The 19,368-nt window shown below is 53.1% G+C and overlaps 1 protein-coding gene across 1 annotated transcript; it reads left to right on the forward strand.

Annotated features, from left to right (window-relative positions):
* The first annotated feature begins 1,078 nt into the window (after window positions 1–1,078).
* On the forward strand, window positions 1,079–18,456 carry zmat1 (zinc finger matrin-type 1). The gene is made up of 7 exons (XM_088911706.1): window positions 1,079–1,211; window positions 10,480–10,583; window positions 10,863–10,958; window positions 11,178–11,340; window positions 13,887–14,150; window positions 15,149–15,245; window positions 15,722–18,456. Exons 1-7 carry the CDS (start codon window positions 1,079–1,081, stop codon window positions 16,593–16,595), a joined length of 1,731 nt encoding a protein of 576 aa, XP_088767832.1. The 3' UTR covers window positions 16,596–18,456.
* Window positions 18,457–19,368: the final 912 nt, after the last annotated feature.

Here is a 19,368-nt window from a genome sequence, read left to right on the forward strand (position 1 = left end):
AATTAAGGGGGGAAACCTTCTCCCCATCAGAGAGCCAGTACCTATTTCACAGTGTTGTGGCTGCTAGAGCTGCTGCCTCAGAGCTCCTGCGTCCCGGGTTCGATTCTGTCTGTGTTGTACAGCATGCGTGCTTCATGAGCGCTCTCTTGCTGCACCCAAAGCAGATTCCACAATGTTTTATTGTGTGGCTGTGAGGAATAAGGGTATTTGACCAAGGTCAAGTAACAGCAAAAAGAAACAGACCCTGATGAAGTACAGGCTCAGTGACCACAGCCTGGCCATAGAAACAGGGCGACACAGGCAGACCTGGCTGCCCAGAGAGGACAGGCTGTGCTCCCACTGCCAGCAGGGAGAAATAGAGACAGAGGTGCACTTCCTACTGCACTGGGACAGATACTCTGGGATTAGAGACACATTTTTCCTCAAATTTACACAGATAATCCCAGAATTCCCACACATGCCAGAATCACAACAGGTCCCAATCCTACTGGGAGAGGGAGGAGGGAACTCAGTTGCACTGGCAGCCCAGTATGTGATTACATGTCACAGCCTGAGGAACAGTGAGCCTGTCTCTCAATAATAATAAAACAGTGTGTGATCTCCTGTCCCAGCCTGAGGAACAGAGAGTGAGCCTGTCTCTCAATAATAATACAGTGTGTTATCTCCTGTCCCAGCCTGAGGAACAGACAGTGAGCCTGTCTCTCAATAATAATAATACAGTGTGTTATCTCCTGTCCCAGCCTGAGGAACAGACAGTGAGTCTGTCTCTCAATAATATAATACAGTGTGTGATCTCCCGTCCCAGCCTGAAGAACACTGAGTCTGTCTCTCAATAATGCTCCACACGTTTGTACAGAAATGTACTGTGATGTGTCTGTATTGTAAATGTCTTTAGACGTTGTGTTAATTGTATGTGCTTTGGCAACACTATAATTCAGTGCTCAATGCCAATAAAGCTTGTTGAATTGAACTGAGCTGAGCTGAATCAGGGTGCGCTGCACCCTCCAGCCAGCAGGGGGCACCGTGCTCGGCGGCAGCCAGCCAGGCGGTCGTGTCCCTGCAGGACAGAGCAGTAAAGATGGAGCCGGGGATCACCTTCATCCCGCAGCTGGCGGAGGCGCTGGCGCAGCAGAGTCACTCTCACTCGAGCTCCGTAGCGGGAGCCGAGGCCCATAAAAACACACAAAACACCAATATTGCCCAGAGCCGAGGTGAGTTCAGAGAGAACGTGAAAGTGGAGGAAATAAAGCTTTGATCAGTGGCGGCCCCACGGCCGCGGACCAGGCCGCCCGTGGGAGTGGGTGGAGAGACTCGCAGGGGAGTGTGGAGTCTTCTCCCTCGGGCGCCGCGGTTTCTCCACAGACACTGCAGAGGCCAGCCGGTCCCGTTTCTCTCCGAGCCCTGCGTAGATTGAGTGGGTCCGATTTCTCTTCATTTTTCCTTTAAAATGGAAAGAAATGTTTGTTGTTGCTGCTGCTGCTGCTTCTGTTGTCTGTCGCGCAAACCCACACAATCTGGACGCGGGGCTGCGGTCCGGGGGGGGGTTGGTTCAGTGTCTGTGGGTGAGAAGTGCCCACGGCCTTCCTGTCCTCCCCTGCAGGCGGTACCAGGTCGAAATAACGACGTTAAAAACTTCACCGAAGCCAGTCGTACGCGCCCTCGACAGTATCCCCTCAGGACGGGGTCAGGTGACCCAGCGGGTCGGTAACTGGTGGGGGCGGCGCTGGGCTGTGGTCCGGTTCGGTTCCGGACTCGGCTGGATCCGGCTCTGCCGGGGGCACACTGACCGGCGCGGTGCGACAAAAGTTTGAACTTTGCGGGAGGGGGAAGAAAAGACAAGTTTTCGCTAGTTCGTCTGTTCTCCTGACTCCAGGAAGGTGCCGGCAGCCCGGTGTTGATGTTTTGAAGTCCTCGCACGAGGTGTTCATGAGGCGGTTTTTGGGGTGCCTGCCTAAATCCCAGAGCTTCACTGGGGTGCCCCGGGTCTCCCCCTGAGCTCCGTGAAGAAATGCCCGTCGAACCTCCGGGGAACCTGCTCGGCAGACCCCGCGCAGTGATCACGGTTCCGAATGAGGGTTCCCGGCGCTCCTGCTCGTGGGTCGGAACCGAGCCCCCGTCCGCAGGCAGAAGGAAGTAGCTGGTGTGCGATCACGCGTTTGCCTTGGCTCGGTGTTCTCCGAGTGACTGTCCGAACTGGACCGGCGATGCCAGCAGCACACTTTGAGCCTAAGGGGGCAGGGCGGCGGTGGGTTCTGGATTTCTGGAGTTTGGGTCCTGGGTTCCAGGCCGTCCGGCCCTCCGGACCTTTTTCGGCCCGAGCCCGGAGCCCCGGCTGGGTGTGTAGCCTGCCCGCCCGGGGGAAGAGGTTTCCTCCGCAGTCTTGTTGGTCACGAGGGGTGTGTGGAGGCTGTGAGCGGTGAGGGGCAGTGTGTGGGCTTCCCATGGGTTCTCTTCGGCTCGTCCCCGAGCGCTTCGAGAGACCCCGCTGGGCCAGGAGGTCTGGGGGTTCGGCCTGTCCAGGGGGAGTGTGCATGCTGCTCCACCCAGGGGTGCCCAGGCCTGCTCCTGGAAGGTGTCATTCCCACTCTGCTCTCGGTGACATAAACCAGCTGCTTACTGGTTTAACTGGGCCAGGACCACAGCTTCTCCGAGCTCTGTAGGTGCTGTGGCTTTAATCAGCCCTTGGAACCCTGCAGGCGCAGCGCAGCGCCCCGTCCTGGACCAGTGTGATAGAGCCACTCTGACTCCTGACATACACACACACCGCAGGCGCAGCGCCCCCTCCTGGACCAGGACTGGACGCCCCTGTGTTTCTTTTTCGAACAGACCTTGAGACGCCGAATGAGCTGTAGCTCGTCCCCATGTGCATCTGATTTAGCTGAGTTAGTTTTGCATTTGAATTTTCCAAACATAGTGAATCAAATACAATAATAGTAAATGTTCTTCACCCCACCCACCAGTGGCCCCTCCCGATTCCCCTCGGGGTCTCCAGGCACGGAGCCACACAGGACAGGTCCACATCCATGTCTAGGAAGGCCAGGGAGAGGAGAGCAGAGGGCCCCAGCATGCCATTTTTACCTCCTGAGTTTTCGATGTTTAACATGCGGAGACACAGGTAGTATTTCTAACTAAGTTAATGTAGCTCCCAGACTGTAGGTGTAGGAGTTACGACAGTTTCCACTGATACTGCATCGCATCCATCCTCGGATCACGCGGTTCTGTGTTTTGTTTTTTACCTGACTGGCGGTAGTTTCGATGAACACTGAAATCTAATACCTCGTTAGGTTGCACTTCCTCATTCTCCAGAACATGACAAAGTAAGACAGGGCCGTTCTGCTCATTGAGCCCGTCTGTCGTTTGGCCCCGCAGTTCTTACTTGTGCTAAAGTGTCCTCAGTTCCCTCGCTTCTTGTCAGACGCCTGCTGTTTGTCACCCTTTATTTTTCCGTGACACGTCCACTTTCGTGCAGCAGGACGGCACAGCGCTGGGGCCTGGGCTCGGTTCAGTTTGGATGCTCTCCCCATGGACGAGAGGTGACAGGGCCTGAGGCAGAGTCTCGTGTCAAGCAGTTTTGTTTACACTGTTGGCACATTTCAGCAGTTACCCTGTGTGGAGGCGCTCTGCATCTAACATCTGACGTGATGTTAATGAGGACCAGCTGACATGGAGCCATTTAGATCTGACTGGTAATTGTGACAGATTAGAAACTAGAACATAGGGACATGAGAAAGGATAGAAATGAGGTTAAAGTTTGGCCCATCTGGCCCATCTGGTAGTTAATAATTAATCCCATTATCTCATCCAGCTGATTTGTGCAAGAAGCAAGGGTATCGGCGTCAACAACATGGCTGGGCAGCTTGTTCCATGCTTCCACAACTCTGTATAAAGAAATGCCTCCTGTTCTCAGTTTTTAAAAGCACTTCTACATATTGTCTTCTTGGGCATTCTGGTTCATGTTTCAGTGTTCATTCCACTGAATAGACTTTTATAGTGCCTTTGAGGATTTTGAATATAGTCTTCTCTCTTCAAGCTGAGATCAGGTTTCTGAAGACTGATCAGTGTGAATTAAAGGTTGTTCACCAAACTAAGCAGCATTAATTATAAAGTTTTGCAAAGGTAGTGGTGGCTTTGAGGCAGTTGCTGATGTTCAGAACACACACATGGCCTAACACCTGATTGAGATGTTTAAGACTTTTGAACAGCAGTACTAAGAAAATAGGAGAAAAAAACAACAGCTGTGTGACACTGCTGAAGAGGCTCCACAGTTGACAAGTTATTTCAGGTGTGGCATAGCATTTTGGCTCATTGACGCCACCTTGTGGATTGCGATGTAATTAGTTGTGCCTCTCTTGCTGCTTGACTGGTCTCGGTGCCTTTTCCTCCCTGTCGCCATGCTGTACCCCTTAATCCGGGGGTTGTTACCTGGGGGGTCCTAGAAATGAAAGGGGAGCTCCGCACCGCTGCAGGCTGTTGTGTGCCGAGCTCGTCCAGCGCTCGTGCTGCAGTTTCCTGGGCTTATCTTTCGGTTTGTGTTTGCCAGGGACTTCTGAAAAGTCAGAAGAGGCAGAGAGTCTCTGTTCGACACGGTCACACTTGAAAAACAAAACACGTTCAGTTTCCGTGTCTTTGAAGGACAGCCTTGTGGGCTGACCGAGTCCCAAAGCCAGACGTTTTCATGGAATCTGAAGTATTCAAAATCCCAACCATGTATATTTTGATCCATAAATTGCCCACTGTGCACTGTATTTTTCTGTTTGTGCTCAATGCCACACATCACCTTTAGAAGAAACATTTGTGATTGTTGATTCTTGCTGTTAAGTTTTTGGACGTTCAAATATCAGAGCAGTTTGGTCTTAAACTCTTCAGAATTTCGTGTAATCTCCCATGTGACCTGGAGCATCGTTCTGACTGCCGTGGGCCTTCAGGGGGAGATGCAGGCATTGTTGTCTCCACAGTGACTGCTCAGTCAGAGCCGTCCGTGGGTCTCCCAGTTGCTGGGAATCAATTCTCAGACGGTAACAGCAGATGGCGCTGTTTGTTACTTTGCTGAAAAGACGACCTCAGGCTGCAGGGTTAGGCTGTTAGCAGCTTACTCGGTGCCTCTACTGAGAAATCTTTCATGTCCGGATGGTGTTTTTCGGCCTTTATGCGTGATCTTGCCTCTGCCTGCGTGTGTTGAGATGTTTGTGTGTGTTGGGGGTTCATACTAATGTCAAGGGTGCAAGGCTGAGTGTGCTGAGGTTGAGTGTGTGTGGGTGTGTACTGGGTAAAGTGGTAGGAGTATGCTATAGACCACCAAATGCAGATGTTGGTTATAATTTAGTACTGTATAAAGAAATTAAGAATTTATGTGCAAAAGTAGTTTTTGTTTCCCAACACAGTGTTGCAAAGACTGATGGGAATATGAGCAGCAGAAACTGCAGTGATAATATCATAATGTGTCGTGCTTTGAAGTGTTTATTTGAATGTCTACAGGCTGAATGAGACAGTTTTAAGACAAGAAGAACAGGACAGAAATGACATCAGTAAGCAATGGACAGGAACATTGTAAACAGGGTCTGCCTGACGTACAGAAAACAATTAGCACAAAAACGGAAGCTAAAAACCAGTATCCTGAATGTTGCAACAAATTGATTAAGGAGATACAAGGGAAAAGAAAGCACAGAGCAGTCAAAGACAAGACGTACAATGTACTGCAAGCACAGGTTAAATGGATCTCAGAAAGATCAGGGAGATACTGAAAGAAATTATGCTGTGGAGGCTATAAAAAGTAAAGTTTTTATAAAAAAGTAAATAATAAGTTTTGCACCAAAATCACCATCAAGGGTGGAGTAAATGTATCCAGGAGAAAAGGCCCCACTGTAGACAGTGCAGGAGAAATGGCTGCTGTTCTCCCTGCGTATTTCACTCAGGTGTCACTAAGGAGGAAGTGAACTGCAGGAGTCATGCAGAGGAAGGGTAGAGTATTAAACACAATCAGCACAGAAGAGTTTCCAGTACAACAGGCACTCAGGATGAATAAATCCCCAGGGCCTGATGCTGTCTCAGCAGCTGGACTCAAAGAAATGAGAGATGTTATTCAGAAGCCATTAACACACTCCTGCCATTTCTTGAGATGGGGACTAGAGAATTGCTCATGCAGTGCTCACCCATACCAAGCCTGAGAAAACAGCCAAGTAATTACAGACCAATTAGTAAGTCTGACATGCTACATGCAAGGTAATGTGAGCACGCATGAGAGCTAAACTAGATGATCACCTTTCTTGAAATAATATCCTTGGAAATAGTCACCATGGATTTAGGAATTTAGAAAAGGTAGGTCTAGCCTTTCCTATCTGTTAGAGGTCTTCAATGAGCAGCAGCAGTAATGGGCACAAGTAGGACATGTGATGGTGTTTGTGTATTTTTGGAATCATAACATGATGACTGCAATTGTACATGATATTCTAAATGAGGCCTTACTGGGTTATACAGGGTTATACAGTCTTGGCAGAACGTCTCTTGCTTTAACATCCTTGAGTTTGAATATCCTGGCATTTTTTTGCTTCACCCTTTCATCTTGGCGAAGCAGGGTAAGCGATGTGTCAACATAAACACCCAGATCTTTTTCATAAGTATCCTCTTCTAGATCAGTGTTTCCCATTTTGTGTTGATAATTTGCGTTTCTGCAACCCACATGCAAATTTCTGTCTACAATGCACCTGTCTACAGTATGCTTACTCTTCCAGCTGTTTGCCCAGTGTTGGATTCTTTACATTTGCGGCTTCAGTGGGGCTCACCGATCCTCTTAATTCAATACCATCTGAAAACTATACAAATTTTTCACTGTCCTGGACTGTAGGTCATTGATATAAATTAGGAAGAGTAGAGGTCCTGTGGCACTTCGATTCAGTTCTGTTCGTTTCAGAATACTTTATTGCTCCCCAGTGGGATGTAGTGGGATGCTTGACTCATTCTATCACCCTAATTATCAGCGAGATCCTGCCCTCCTTTCTACCCCCTGCTTTCTGTTAACTAGTTTTCAATGCAAGCACACACATTTCCCCAAATGCCTACTGGCTGTAGTTTGAACATGAGTCTTTTTATGAGGAACTTTATCAGAAGCCTTCTGAATATCTAAATAGACCGTGCCATACACTTTGTGTGTCCATTGCTGCTAATGTTTGTCCAAAGTTGTTTGTACAGAGTTTGTCCTTTGAACCAACATTAGCAGCAATGGACAAACAAAGTGCATGACACAGTATATTTAGACATTCAGAAGTTTTCTGATAAAGTTCCTCATAAAAAAGATTCATTTTTTTGCTTATCTATCTAAACACGTTGGTTGAGCAGGTCCTGTCCTTTCTAAATCCATGGTGACTCTTCTTGAGATTTTATTTTGGTGTAGATGTTCTTCGGTTATTCAGGTTAATACTGGGCGTTAGTTTATGATGTTTGTGATGTGCATGGCCAGTATTTTCCATTTTGTTTTAGGTTCTGTTTAAATGAAACGGTGCATTAAGAATAAATAGTTTATGTTGCTTGCATAGGTTTTCCTGTGAGGCGTTGTGTGTTTGATATTAATACGGTACCTTTCCTTTCCTTGCATTGCTTTACATACAGCTTATTGCTTTAATTTGCAAGGTCTCTGGTCAGTTTGAATGTGTGCAAATCCTGTGGACCTCAGAGGGCAGAGTGACAGTGTGTGCAGCAAGAGCTGCGCTGAGACCCAGCTCTGCCTACCAGAGGTTTCATCACAAGACTTACTTTGTCTTTTGTATCAGGCAGTTTCTTGCCATGTCTGGCACACTCTGAACTGCGCGTCTCCTGTTTTCTGCAGCCTCAGTCGTGCTGTGTGCACTGTAATCTATGGAAATGTGTCCTTGTGGATATTTGCCTGCACCTGCAGATCAAGAGCAAACTTTTGCCTTTTTTATTACAGTGAAAAGTTCACTGCCATCAGACTCACTCATACCTGCAAACATGCTCTTTTCAGCACTTTGACATTTTGTGGTCTTTGTCTAAGTGTGCAGATAGATACTTTATTGTCCACTGCTGTGGAAATGCGTCTTTGGCTTCTCTCACAGAAGTACAAAACGCACAACCAAAACATAAGAGTCACATAAGATCACATGAAATCACAACAGCAGTGTGTGATACATAAATCGATGGGTAAATAAATAGGTAGAGGGAGGAATATGTTTACGTTCCTTCATTGAGTAGTTTTCAGCTGAGCAGAGGTTTGTGGTGAGATTTCTGACCTTGTGTGTTCCTGATTTCAATGAGGGAAATTAAAATTGGAAATCTGCCTTTGCTATTGAAAGCAGCAAGTTTTGCATGAGTCCTGACACCCGACAGGGAAGCGAGAGATTCGACAGCGGGGCTCTGGGTAGCAGAAGGGTTGCAGAGGTGAGGGCTCACCTGTGCACTTTCAGAACAGCAGGAGTGAAAGGAATTCCAGTCTCATTCGACAGTGAGCATCTCTGTGATGAGAAAGCTGTCTGATTAAGCAACTGGGGAGAAATGTAGAATCCCTTTATTTTTTAATCCAGTTAAGGTATATTACATTTCCAAAAGTGCTGCTCCTATCTGAATACAGACCCTCAAAAGTATTTTGACAGGCGTTTTTGATATTTCTTTATCAAATACAAGGTTCAGGGCATCCCGGTGTGTCACACAGGGCTGTTCTGGAAGGACCAGAGGGCTGGGGGTTCTGTTCACGGCTCTCCCCTGCTGGCTCCTCTGCTCTTCTGGCCTGGGGATGTCCCTTCTCTCTGCCCTGCCCTTCCTGTCCAGCTGTCTTCAGGCCCTGCTGTGGGACAGTCGTTTGTTAGCACAGCCTCCTCTGTCAGCATGCTGGGACATCGGTTTGCACACTGTGCCCGGAGTGAAGACCTGCACCTAGGGGTCCAGCTATCTGCAGCTCCTTGGTGATTTTGCTGCAGGTCGATTGCTGGTTCACACAAGCAGCAGGAATGCCACCGTGGCACACCCTCCTTGTAAGTGTCCTTGGGGATGTGGAAACCCGTTGGATGTGCTCTCTGTGGGTCCTGACGGCTCTCTCTGCTGACGGCTCTCTCTCCTGATGTTGTCAGAAAGAAATCGCTCAGTGAAGGGTTCAGTTATGATCAAGAGCTGATCTGGAAAGAATACCAGAAGTGGCAGGGAACTTCAGGACCAGGTGTGAGGAACTCGCAGAACATGCGGGCTCAAGGGGAAAACTAAAATAAATGCCTCCAGTGCGATCGCTTTTCCTCAGCTTCTGGGAGAAGAACAAATCACTTTCGTAATGAAACAATTCGAGCAAGGTAGATTCATCCCACAGGTTAACCAGTGTGGTCAGCAGGGTTGGTCATCCATGTGTGTGGGAACGATCCGAGCTGCACGTCTGTGACTCCTGCAGGCTGTCCTGATGGCCTCTGTCCTGCTTCCCTAGTGCAGCCCGGACAATCGCTACAAGCGGCTCTCCGTAGTGATGAGAGACTCCTGGCCAGTCCTGCACATCGACCTGTGTGATGAGGCGATCTGGTGTCCTGGGTCCTGGCCTGTCACTGACGGCCAGTGTGTGAATGGAACATGATTAGAGATCAGAGATCACTTTATTGGCCATATACAAGTTGAAGTTCAAGTTGATATTTGTCATTACAAGTAGACAGTGGAACGAAATATCGTTCCTCCTCGTCCACGGTGCAAATACATGCAGGACAGACAGGACACTGACATAGACATTTTAGACAGGATACACACAGTGCAAAGTGCAGATAGTACAAATAACAAGGCAATACATAATACAATATACACAACACACTGGGGGGATTTAAACCCTGTTTCTGGAATTGGGGTGGGTGCAAGTAGATTCCAGGGTGTTGAGGAGCCTGACAGCCTGCGGGAAGAAGCTGTTACAGAGTCTGGTGGAGCTGGCCCGTACACTGTGGTATCTTTTCCTAGGTGGTAGGGGTAGATGGTAAGATACAATTTCTTGTATGAGGAATTTGTTTTTTATTTATATGGTGCCCCTGGAGCAGTTGGGGTTAAGGGCCTTGCTCAGGGGCCCAACAGAGTAGGATTCCTCTGCCGGCCTTGGGATACAAACCGGCAACCTTCCAGCCACAGGCACAGATCCTGAGCCACAGAGCCACCGCTCTGGCCAGTCCTGACTCAGCCCAGCCTGCAGGGTGCTGACCAACTGGCAGCACAGAGGAGTTGTTTTCATGTCTTTACAGATGCAGCATATTGGTTCTTTCACATGATGTGTTTCGCCTTCTTGATTTTCAGTTTGACTTTCAACAGGTTAAATCACAACATCAGCTGGCAGTTAATCAAAATGCAGTGATGCCAAAAACATTAAATCAGTTACAGTTACAGTGTGCATTTATTTTTAATCAAGCATACTCTTGCATAAATACAGTCCTGTGTGTGTTTTGATGCACAGTATATATTAACTGGATGCTTACAAAATGCTTTAATAAATTTCAAATGTATTTTTGCTTCTTTCTGCAGCCGGTGCTTCTTCAGTCGATTTGAGTGAGCTCTGCACAGACACGTTTTGTAAGGTGTGTGGGGCAGTTCTGCAGTACGAATCTCAGCGCATCTCACACTATGAGGTAGGTCACTTCTGTGCCACGCACTGCACTCGGCAAGACTGAACGCTCTGCCCTGCCTGACTCACCCTGAGCCCTGCAGGCCTGCTGAACACTGTCACTCTGCCCTGCCTGACTCACCCTGAGCCCTACAGGCATGCTGAACACTGTCACTCTTCCCTGCCTGACTCACACTAAGCCCTACAGGCCTGCTGAACACTGTCACTCTGCCCTGCCTGACTCCAGTTGTGGGTGATAAGTGGTCCTGAGTGGGTGTGACTGTGGGACTGTGTCGCACCACAGGGAAAGAAACACACCCAGAAGGTCCGGCTGTACCTGCAGGCAAGGAAGCCCCAGGAGGAGGCAGGTGTGAAGAGGAGCAGGGAGAGCAACTTCCAGGTACAGACACTCGCGCTGCAGAAGGAAGAAAGTCAGAGATGCACAGAACCACAATTGCACTGCTCTGCGGAGCAAGAGAGCTTTGAGCTCACCTGGTCTGCAGGTGAGCTTTTGCTAAGTAGTGTTTTATAGCTCAGTATAGTCTCTGCCCCAGGAATGGCAGCTGTGCCTGGCAGCTGTGGGCTGAGACTCTGACTGCGGCTGCCTGTGTGTTCACAGTACGATGGCACGGTGGACAGGAGCCGGTTCTGTCAGCTGTGCAACATGGTGTTCAGCTCGCCAGTGGTGGCCCAGTCGCACTACGTCGGCAAAGTCCACACCAAGAAGCTGAAGAAGCTCGGCCTGCCGCCCGTCACTGGCTCCTTCCTGCAGGAGCAGACAGGTACTGCCGCCTGAACCTCCCATCTCCCTGTCCCAGCCCGCTCCGCCTGGACCTCCCGTCTCCCTGTCCCAGCCCGCTCCGCCTGGACCTCCCCGTCTCCCTGTCCCAGCCCGCTCTCCTCAGAACCCCAGTCTCCCTGTCCCAGCCCGCTCCGCCTGGACCTCCCGTCTCCCTGTCCCAGCCCGCTCCGCCTGGACCTCCCGTCTCCCTGTCCCAACCCGCTCTGCTCAGAGACCCCCGTCTCCCTGTCCCAGCCCGCTCTGCTCAGAGACCCCCGTCTCCCTGTCCCAGCCCGTTCCGCCTGGACCTCCCCGTCTCCCTGTCCCAGCCCGCTCCGCCTGGACCTCCCGTCTCCCTGTCCCAGCCCGCTCTGCTCAGAGACCCCAGTCTCCCTGTCCCAGCCCGCTCCGCCTGGACCTCCCGTCTCCCTGTCCCAGCCCGCTCTCCTCAGAACCCCAGTCTCCCTGTCCCAGCCCGCTCCGCCTGGACCTCCCCGTCTCCCTGTCCCAGCCCGCTCCGCCTGGACCTCCCGTCTCCCTGTCCCAGCCCGCTCCGCCTGGACCTCCCGTCTCCCTGTCCCAACCCGCTCTGCTCAGAGACCCCCGTCTCCCTGTCCCAGCCCGTTTCGCCTGGACCTCCCCGTCTCCCTGTCCCAGCCCGCTCCGCCTGGACCTCCCGTCTCCCTGTCCCAGCCCGCTCTGCTCAGAGACCCCAGTCTCCCTGTCCCAGCCCGCTCCGCCTGGACCTCCCGTCTCCCTGTCCCAGCCCGCTCCGCCTGGACCTCCCGTCTCCCTGTCCCAGCCCGCTCTCCTCAGAACCCCAGTCTCCCTGTCCCAGCCCGCTCCGCCTGGACCTCCCCGTCTCCCTGTCCCAGCCCGCTCCGCCTGGACCTCCCGTCTCCCTGTCCCAGCCCGCTCTCCTCAGAACCCCAGTCTCCCTGTCCCAGCCCGCTCCGCCTGGACCTCCCCGTCTCCCTGTCCCAGCCCGCTCCGCCTGGACCTCCCGTCTCCCTGTCCCAGCCCGCTCCGCCTGGACCTCCCGTCTCCCTGTCCCAGCCCGCTCTCCTCAGAACCCCAGTCTCCCTGTCCCAGCCCGCTCCGCCTGGACCTCCCGTCTCCCTGTCCCAGCCCGCTCTCCTCAGAACCCCAGTCTCCCTGTCCCAGCCCGCTCCGCCTGGACCTCCCGTCTCCCTGTCCCAGCCCGCTCTCCTCAGAACCCCAGTCTCCCTGTCCCAGCCCGCTCCGCCTGGACCTCCCCGTCTCCCTGTCCCAGCCCGCTCCGCCTGGACCTCCCGTCTCCCTGTCCCAGCCCGCTCCGCCTGGACCTCCCGTCTCCCTGTCCCAACCCGCTCTGCTCAGAGACCCCCGTCTCCCTGTCCCAGCCCGTTTCGCCTGGACCTCCCCGTCTCCCTGTCCCAGCCCGCTCCGCCTGGACCTCCCGTCTCCCTGTCCCAGCCCGCTCTGCTCAGAGACCCCAGTCTCCCTGTCCCAGCCCGCTCCGCCTGGACCTCCCGTCTCCCTGTCCCAGCCCGCTCCGCCTGGACCTCCCGTCTCCCTGTCCCAGCCCGCTCTCCTCAGAACCCCAGTCTCCCTGTCCCAGCCCGCTCCGCCTGGACCTCCCCGTCTCCCTGTCCCAGCCCGCTCCGCCTGGACCTCCCGTCTCCCTGTCCCAGCCCGCTCTCCTCAGAACCCCAGTCTCCCTGTCCCAGCCCGCTCCGCCTGGACCTCCCCGTCTCCCTGTCCCAGCCCGCTCCGCCTGGACCTCCCGTCTCCCTGTCCCAGCCCGCTCCGCCTGGACCTCCCGTCTCCCTGTCCCAGCCCGCTCTCCTCAGAACCCCAGTCTCCCTGTCCCAGCCCGCTCCGCCTGGACCTCCCGTCTCCCTGTCCCAGCCCGCTCTCCTCAGAACCCCAGTCTCCCTGTCCCAGCCCGCTCCGCCTGGACCTCCCCGTCTCCCTGTCCCAGTCTGCTCCGCCTGGACCTCCCGTCTCCCTGTCCCAGCCCGCTCTCCTCAGAACCCCAGTCTCCCTGTCCCAGCCCGCTCCGCCTGGACCTCCCCGTCTCCCTGTCCCAGTCTGCTCCGCCTGGACCTCCCGTCTCCCTGTCCCAGCCCGCTCCGCCTGGACCTCCCGTCCCCCTGTCCCAGCCCGCCCTGCTCAAAGACCCCCGTCTCCATGTCCCAGCCCGCCCTGCTCAGAGACCCCCGTCTCCCTGTCCCAGCCCGCTCCGCCTGGACCTCCCGTCTCCCTGTCCCAACCCGCTCTGCTCAGAGACCCCCGTCTCCCTGTCCCAGCCCGCTCTGCTCAGAGACCCCCGTCTCCCTGTCCCAGCCCGTTCCGCCTGGACCTCCCCGTCTCCCTGTCCCAGCCCGCTCCGCCTGGACCTCCCGTCTCCCTGTCCCAGCCCGCTCTGCTCAGAGACCCCCGTCTCCCTGTCCCAGCCCGCTCTGCTCAGAGACCCCCGTCTCCCTGTCCCAGCCCGCTCCGCCTGGACCTCCCCGTCTCCCTGTCCCAGCCCGCTCTGCTCAGCTGCCGAACTTGTGATTTCAGATGAGGCTGCCCCCCCGCCTGCCCCCAGCGCCCCTGCTGTCCCGGAGCCTGTGGCGCCGCCCAGCCCGCCGGAGGAGCAGAGCCAGGGTCCGGGTGTGGATCTGAGCGACGCCAACAAGCACTGCCGCCTGTGCGCCGCCTCCTTCAACAACCCGCTGATGGCCCAGCAGCACTACAGCGGCAGGAAGCACCAGCGCAGCGAGGCGCGGAGCAGAGTGCTGCAGGAGCTGGGGGAGGAGGCCAGCGCCGCCGCTGCCTGCAGCAGTACGAACTTCTGGACAGGCTCTCGCGCTGCGCCCCACTGCTCACCACTGCACCCCACTGAGCCCCACTGCTCACCACTGCACCCCACTGAGCCCCACTGTTCATCACTGAGCCCCACTGAGCCCCACTGAGCCCCACTGTTCATCACTGAGCCCCACTGAGCCCCACTGCTCACCACTGCACCCCACTGAGCCCCACTGCTCACCACTGCACCCCACTGAGCCCCACTGTTCATCACTGAGCCCCACTGAGCCCCACTGAGCCCCACTGTTCATCACTGAGCCCCACTGAGCCCCACTGCTACCCTCTGATCCCCACTGCACCCCACTGCACCCCACTGCACCCCACTGCTCCCCTCTGATCCCCTCTGATCCCCACTGAGCCCCACTGCGCCCCACTGAGCCCCAGTATGCCTCAATATGCCCCAGTGTGCCACACTGAGCCCCACGTCCCTTTAAATCTGGGCTCCAGTGCCCACACTGACATTGACGTTAGCACACTGCTTCTCACATATGTCTTTCAAACTAGGGGTCTTTCAGAGACCACGCGCTAGCTTAATGCGGATAGACCTTGGAATTTATTTTCAGGGTATTTTATCAGTCCGATTCCTCTATCTGGTACAGTTTTGAAACCTCTTTTTCTAAGAGAAATGATTGCATTAGCTTTTTGCAGGTGGAAAGCAAACTGTGTCATTCAGTGTTCATGTGTTTCGGTCAGATAGGAGATCTAAGTGAAAAATGTGACAGAAATATTTTAAATTATAGCCTCCTGTTCAGGTGCGCACCCCTGAATGATGAGGGTCTGAGAGAGCCTCAGGGTGTCCTCTGAGAAGCTGGGGAGGAGCCGAGCCGAGCCAAGCCTCTGTGGATCAAACTAGCCAGCTACATGATCATGTAAAATGCAGTGAACATAGTTCAAGCAGCAGTGCACACACACACAGTTCTACATTTTCTGCTTGCATGTTTTCTGTGCCTGAACGTCCTGTTTCTCTCACTCAGCGGGAGGGGGTACCTTCGTCTGCCCTGTCTGCAGCGTGACTCTCAGCTCGGTGGAGATGTACCAGGCCCACATGCGGGGAAACAAGCACCAGAATCAGTGAGTCGCTCCGCCCCAGCTCCAGGGGGCGCCTCAGAAATCTACTTGCTTGCTTTGCCCACCCACCTGCATTCCACAAAAGGAGAAACGACATACTGTAGCTGCTGTAAGGCCTGTCTGAGCCCACGTTTGTCTTGTGCTTTCCTTGCATTAACGTGAGGGACGGTAAACGAGTGAGTACAATGAAAAGGAGAGTGGGCAACACTACTTAAAATAAACAGGGCTGCTGCGTCGTCTGCATTTACCGTGCTCAGCGGAGCTAGTTAGTCTGAACACAACGGCTTTGTGAAAGCTTTTCAACAAAGCTTTCACAACAAAGCTTTTTTAGGACAGCTGTGTCAATCAAAAGACTTCCAAAACTTGGTGTCCTGCATGCGCTGTGAGAAATGAAATAAAAGACAGGTTGACGTTCTCCCGGCTGCATGGCTGGAGAGCGCAGAGTGGGGGTCTTCCTCACGGCCTGCCTGTTCCCGCAGGGAGACGCGGACGGCCACGCCTGTGCAGGGCACGCGGAGGAAGGTGTACGAGTCCTTCCAGGACGAGCTGGCGGACTACATCCAGGAGCAGAGGGCCCGGGGGCTGGGCCAGGCGGCTGGGGACGGGCCCCCGCCGGGCGCAGGGGCTCTGCTCCAGCCCGCCCCCCCCCCCGCGGAGAGCTGGCGCCCCACCGGCCCGCAGGGGCTCTCGACCCGGGGCGCCCCCCTGCGGCGGGGCGGTGTCAGGGGCTGCGCTCCCAGGAACCGTCCGCTCCGGCCCGGCCCGGGGTCACAGCGCCGTGGGCCACCCTGGGGTCCCCGCTGCCGTCCTCCTCTCCTGGGACAGAGCCAATTTGGGCCAAGGGGTCCTGAGGGGCCTCCATGGGCCCCTGCGTTCCCACCTGAGAGCTGGGACCCCCAGTTTGAAGAGCGACTGAATCCTCTCCTCCCCGCGGCCCTTGCGGGCGATCGGGGGTACCCCCCACACAGAGCACGGGCTCAGCTCCGGGAGAGCAGCCAAGAGCTGTCCAGCCCAGGGTCCGAGGAGGAGTCCAGCGGCAGCTCCAGCAGGGCAGAGAGCAGCAGGAGGAGGAAGAGGGAGAGGAGGGCGAGGGGGGGCTCGGACCCGGGGGAGGAGGAGGAGGAGACCAGGCACAAGAGGAGGAAGAGACAGGAGCCGGCGAAGCAAGATCGGCAGAGGCTGGAGAAGAGCCGGGAGGAGGGAGAGGAGAGGCCGAGCCAGGGGGCGAAGGAGGAGAAGCACAGGCAGAAGAAATGGAAACACCGGAAGGAGAAGAGGAAGAAGAAGGAGGAGGTGGACAACAGAACGGAGGAGGAGAAGCTCTGGGACGAGTCCATCCTGGGGCTGATGTGAAGGGCCGCCTCAGGCTACCCGCAGCGGTCTGTAGAATCACGCAGATCGATGCCACTGCGGTACACTACAGCCTGACGGGGTGCACAGAGGCGCCCGGGCTGGTCAGAGGTCTGCTTGTTCTTTATCACTCTGAAATGAGGAATAATTTAGCAGCTGTTTTCATCCAAAGTGACTACAGAGACTATGGGGGGCTGTCTATCAACAAGCGCTGCTGCAGTCCACAGGAAGAAGCATGACGAGACTCAACTAGAATCCAGCATGGTGTTGTGAGAAAAAGTAAGGCTAAGGGGACACAAATCAAGGTCATAACTTTGATGACCCCGCGAAGACCTTAGCTTTTACTATGTTCTTAAGCTACCCAACCGGTTCTCCACATGCCACCTCTCCAGTGCTCCAGATTGTGCTCCTCTTTCCTCTGTAGACTGTGGCCGGTCAGCAACACCGGTTTCAAAGCCCTGTGAACACTATGGCCTCCGAGCTTCGCATTGTTGTCCTGGAGTGAAGTTCGCTGGTGCCCAAGCTTGAGTGTTCTGACAGAAGGTGCAGGGGTTTGGCTGAAATACACCAGTAAACTTTGGAATCTTTCCGGCCCTGGGTTCGAGCTTGGACACCAGGACCAGAGCTGGTCCATCTCTGTTCTTCCAGGAGGGAGCTAGTCTTTCTCAACAGGAGGAGCTTCGCCCTGCTGTGTCCCTCGTGCAGCTCAGCCTGTGCTTCATCCAGCCACTCCACCAGCTCCTGGGACCCCGAGGAGCCACTGCCTTGCTCTTCCAGGGGTCTCAGTGGTCTCACTGACACCAAACACACGAGGTCAGTTTCTCCCAGACTCCCAGCTGCTGCCCCTGGTGTGAGTGATCCTGGTGTCCTCTTCCAGGGGGGATAGGAACCATCCCACTAGCTGTCAGCGTGTTGATGGCGGAAACTGCGCTGTCCTGCGGACATTGTGCGGCTGTTGCTAGTCTTGAGGTCTAGGAAGTGGGACTGAATGTTCTGCTTGTGTGTTCTGCCTCCTTCAATACTCAGAGGCCATCAGGGTGACTTCCTGGAGCTTCCCCCTGGCCCTGTGAAACGACCAGGCGGCTACAAACCATCACTGCAAGGGGACTGGATGTCCTGAATTTGCCAACGTTCAGTGTGTTCAGGGTATGAATGACTGTGAACACTACGTATTTTGAAATGTATTTTTGTAATAATATACTCGTCGGCGTAACTCCACCCTCACTTCTGGATATCTGTAATGGAGAATAATTTAATTTTTTGGTGTTTGTGGAGTAGAAGACTCCTTCTTTCCTGTGCTGTGCTGTGATTGTATTTTGGGTTATTAGTTATTGTTCAATTTCGTTGTAAATATGTCTAGACCGTATGGATAATATACAGCGCCTTAACGTGTTTGAATTCTTCATGTTACCTGCTCAATTCTCAACATGCTAGTCTGATGTGAAAACATATTTTCATGCAAACTGTATTTTTTCTCTTTTTTATGAGTTTTAGTTTTTAGAATACACTGTATGTGAACTGGAGGCACAGGGTTAAGACTTAAGAAGCAGCTGTCAAAGCTCTGATAATCGCCTCCACCCAGACAGCAGTGCATGTGTGGAGCTCACAGACTGACCACAGCTGCCTCTGGCCTGGGAATCCCCTGTGGGCATCAGGGTAGACCTGACCTGTATACGTGTGGTCAGTCACAGAGTGACCACAGCTCTGATACAGTGGAGTGAAAAAAAATGTAACAACTGTGTTATAGTTGTTGTTTGGATCTTTAATTTAAATTAACAACAACAATTGTGGGTAAGATGATATTGATTTTGGTTGTTTTTCTGGATTTGCATATCTTTATATACGTTATAGAGACTTAATAAAATACCGACCCATTTTGAATGATTCAGTTTCACTGTTGTATATGACAGCTGAATGGAGACATTTTCAGAAACGATTTAGGATCCTGTCCATGACTTTATTTATAAACGTCTCATCTGATGTATGCAGCACTATACCTATAGAGGAAAAAAGTATATTTTATATGGTAGTATCAAGTCACTGATGGGAGTTTTCTACTCCGAGAGTTGTTTAAACAACTGGATGGGATACTTCAGCTACTAATACTGAGTTAATAATGAGTTAGAGGGACAGAACAGCTTCTTCTTGTTGGTTAAAGTCTTAGGATCTGTAACTTTGTAGCTCCCGGAGTGTCCCAGCAGGAATTTGTCTTTTCGCATACCCCAGCTTGCTCTCCATGAGACACACAGACAGGGAGAGAAGCTTGGGGTCAGAGCACAGGGTCAGACATTGTACAGCGCCCCTGGAGCAGCTGGGGTTAAGGGCCTTGCTCAGGGGCCCAACGGAGTAGGATTCCTCTGCCTCAACCTTCCAGCCACAGGCGCAGTTCCTGAGCCACAGAGCCACCGCACCGCCCCTGATCTGATAAGTTATCAGATAAGATTAAACTTATCAGATCAGGGGCGGTACCTAAATGGGAAGTAATATGCATTGCATTTTTCCATTTCTAAGCCCAGACACCTTTTTCAGCTAACAGAATTTGGCTGATACCTTGTACTACCTTACATCTGGCATTTAACTGGCGTGAAATGAGCGCAGTCCCTTGGGCAAAGTTACACAAAAATTACACCCACGTCAGATTAAATTGATCTGTTAAGGGAAACCTGAGAAAGTCAGCGTACACCTCATATGGCAAAACGTTTTAGGGAACGATATAGGAAAGCTGTTACTAAACCTCTGTGTAGATTTCAAAGATTTTGCAAATGAGAAAGCAAAG

The sequence above is a fragment of the Atractosteus spatula genome, chromosome 3 (genome assembly GCF_055471065.1).
Source record: "Atractosteus spatula isolate fAtrSpa1 chromosome 3, fAtrSpa1.hap1, whole genome shotgun sequence".
Taxonomy (NCBI): domain Eukaryota; kingdom Metazoa; phylum Chordata; class Actinopteri; order Semionotiformes; family Lepisosteidae; genus Atractosteus; species Atractosteus spatula.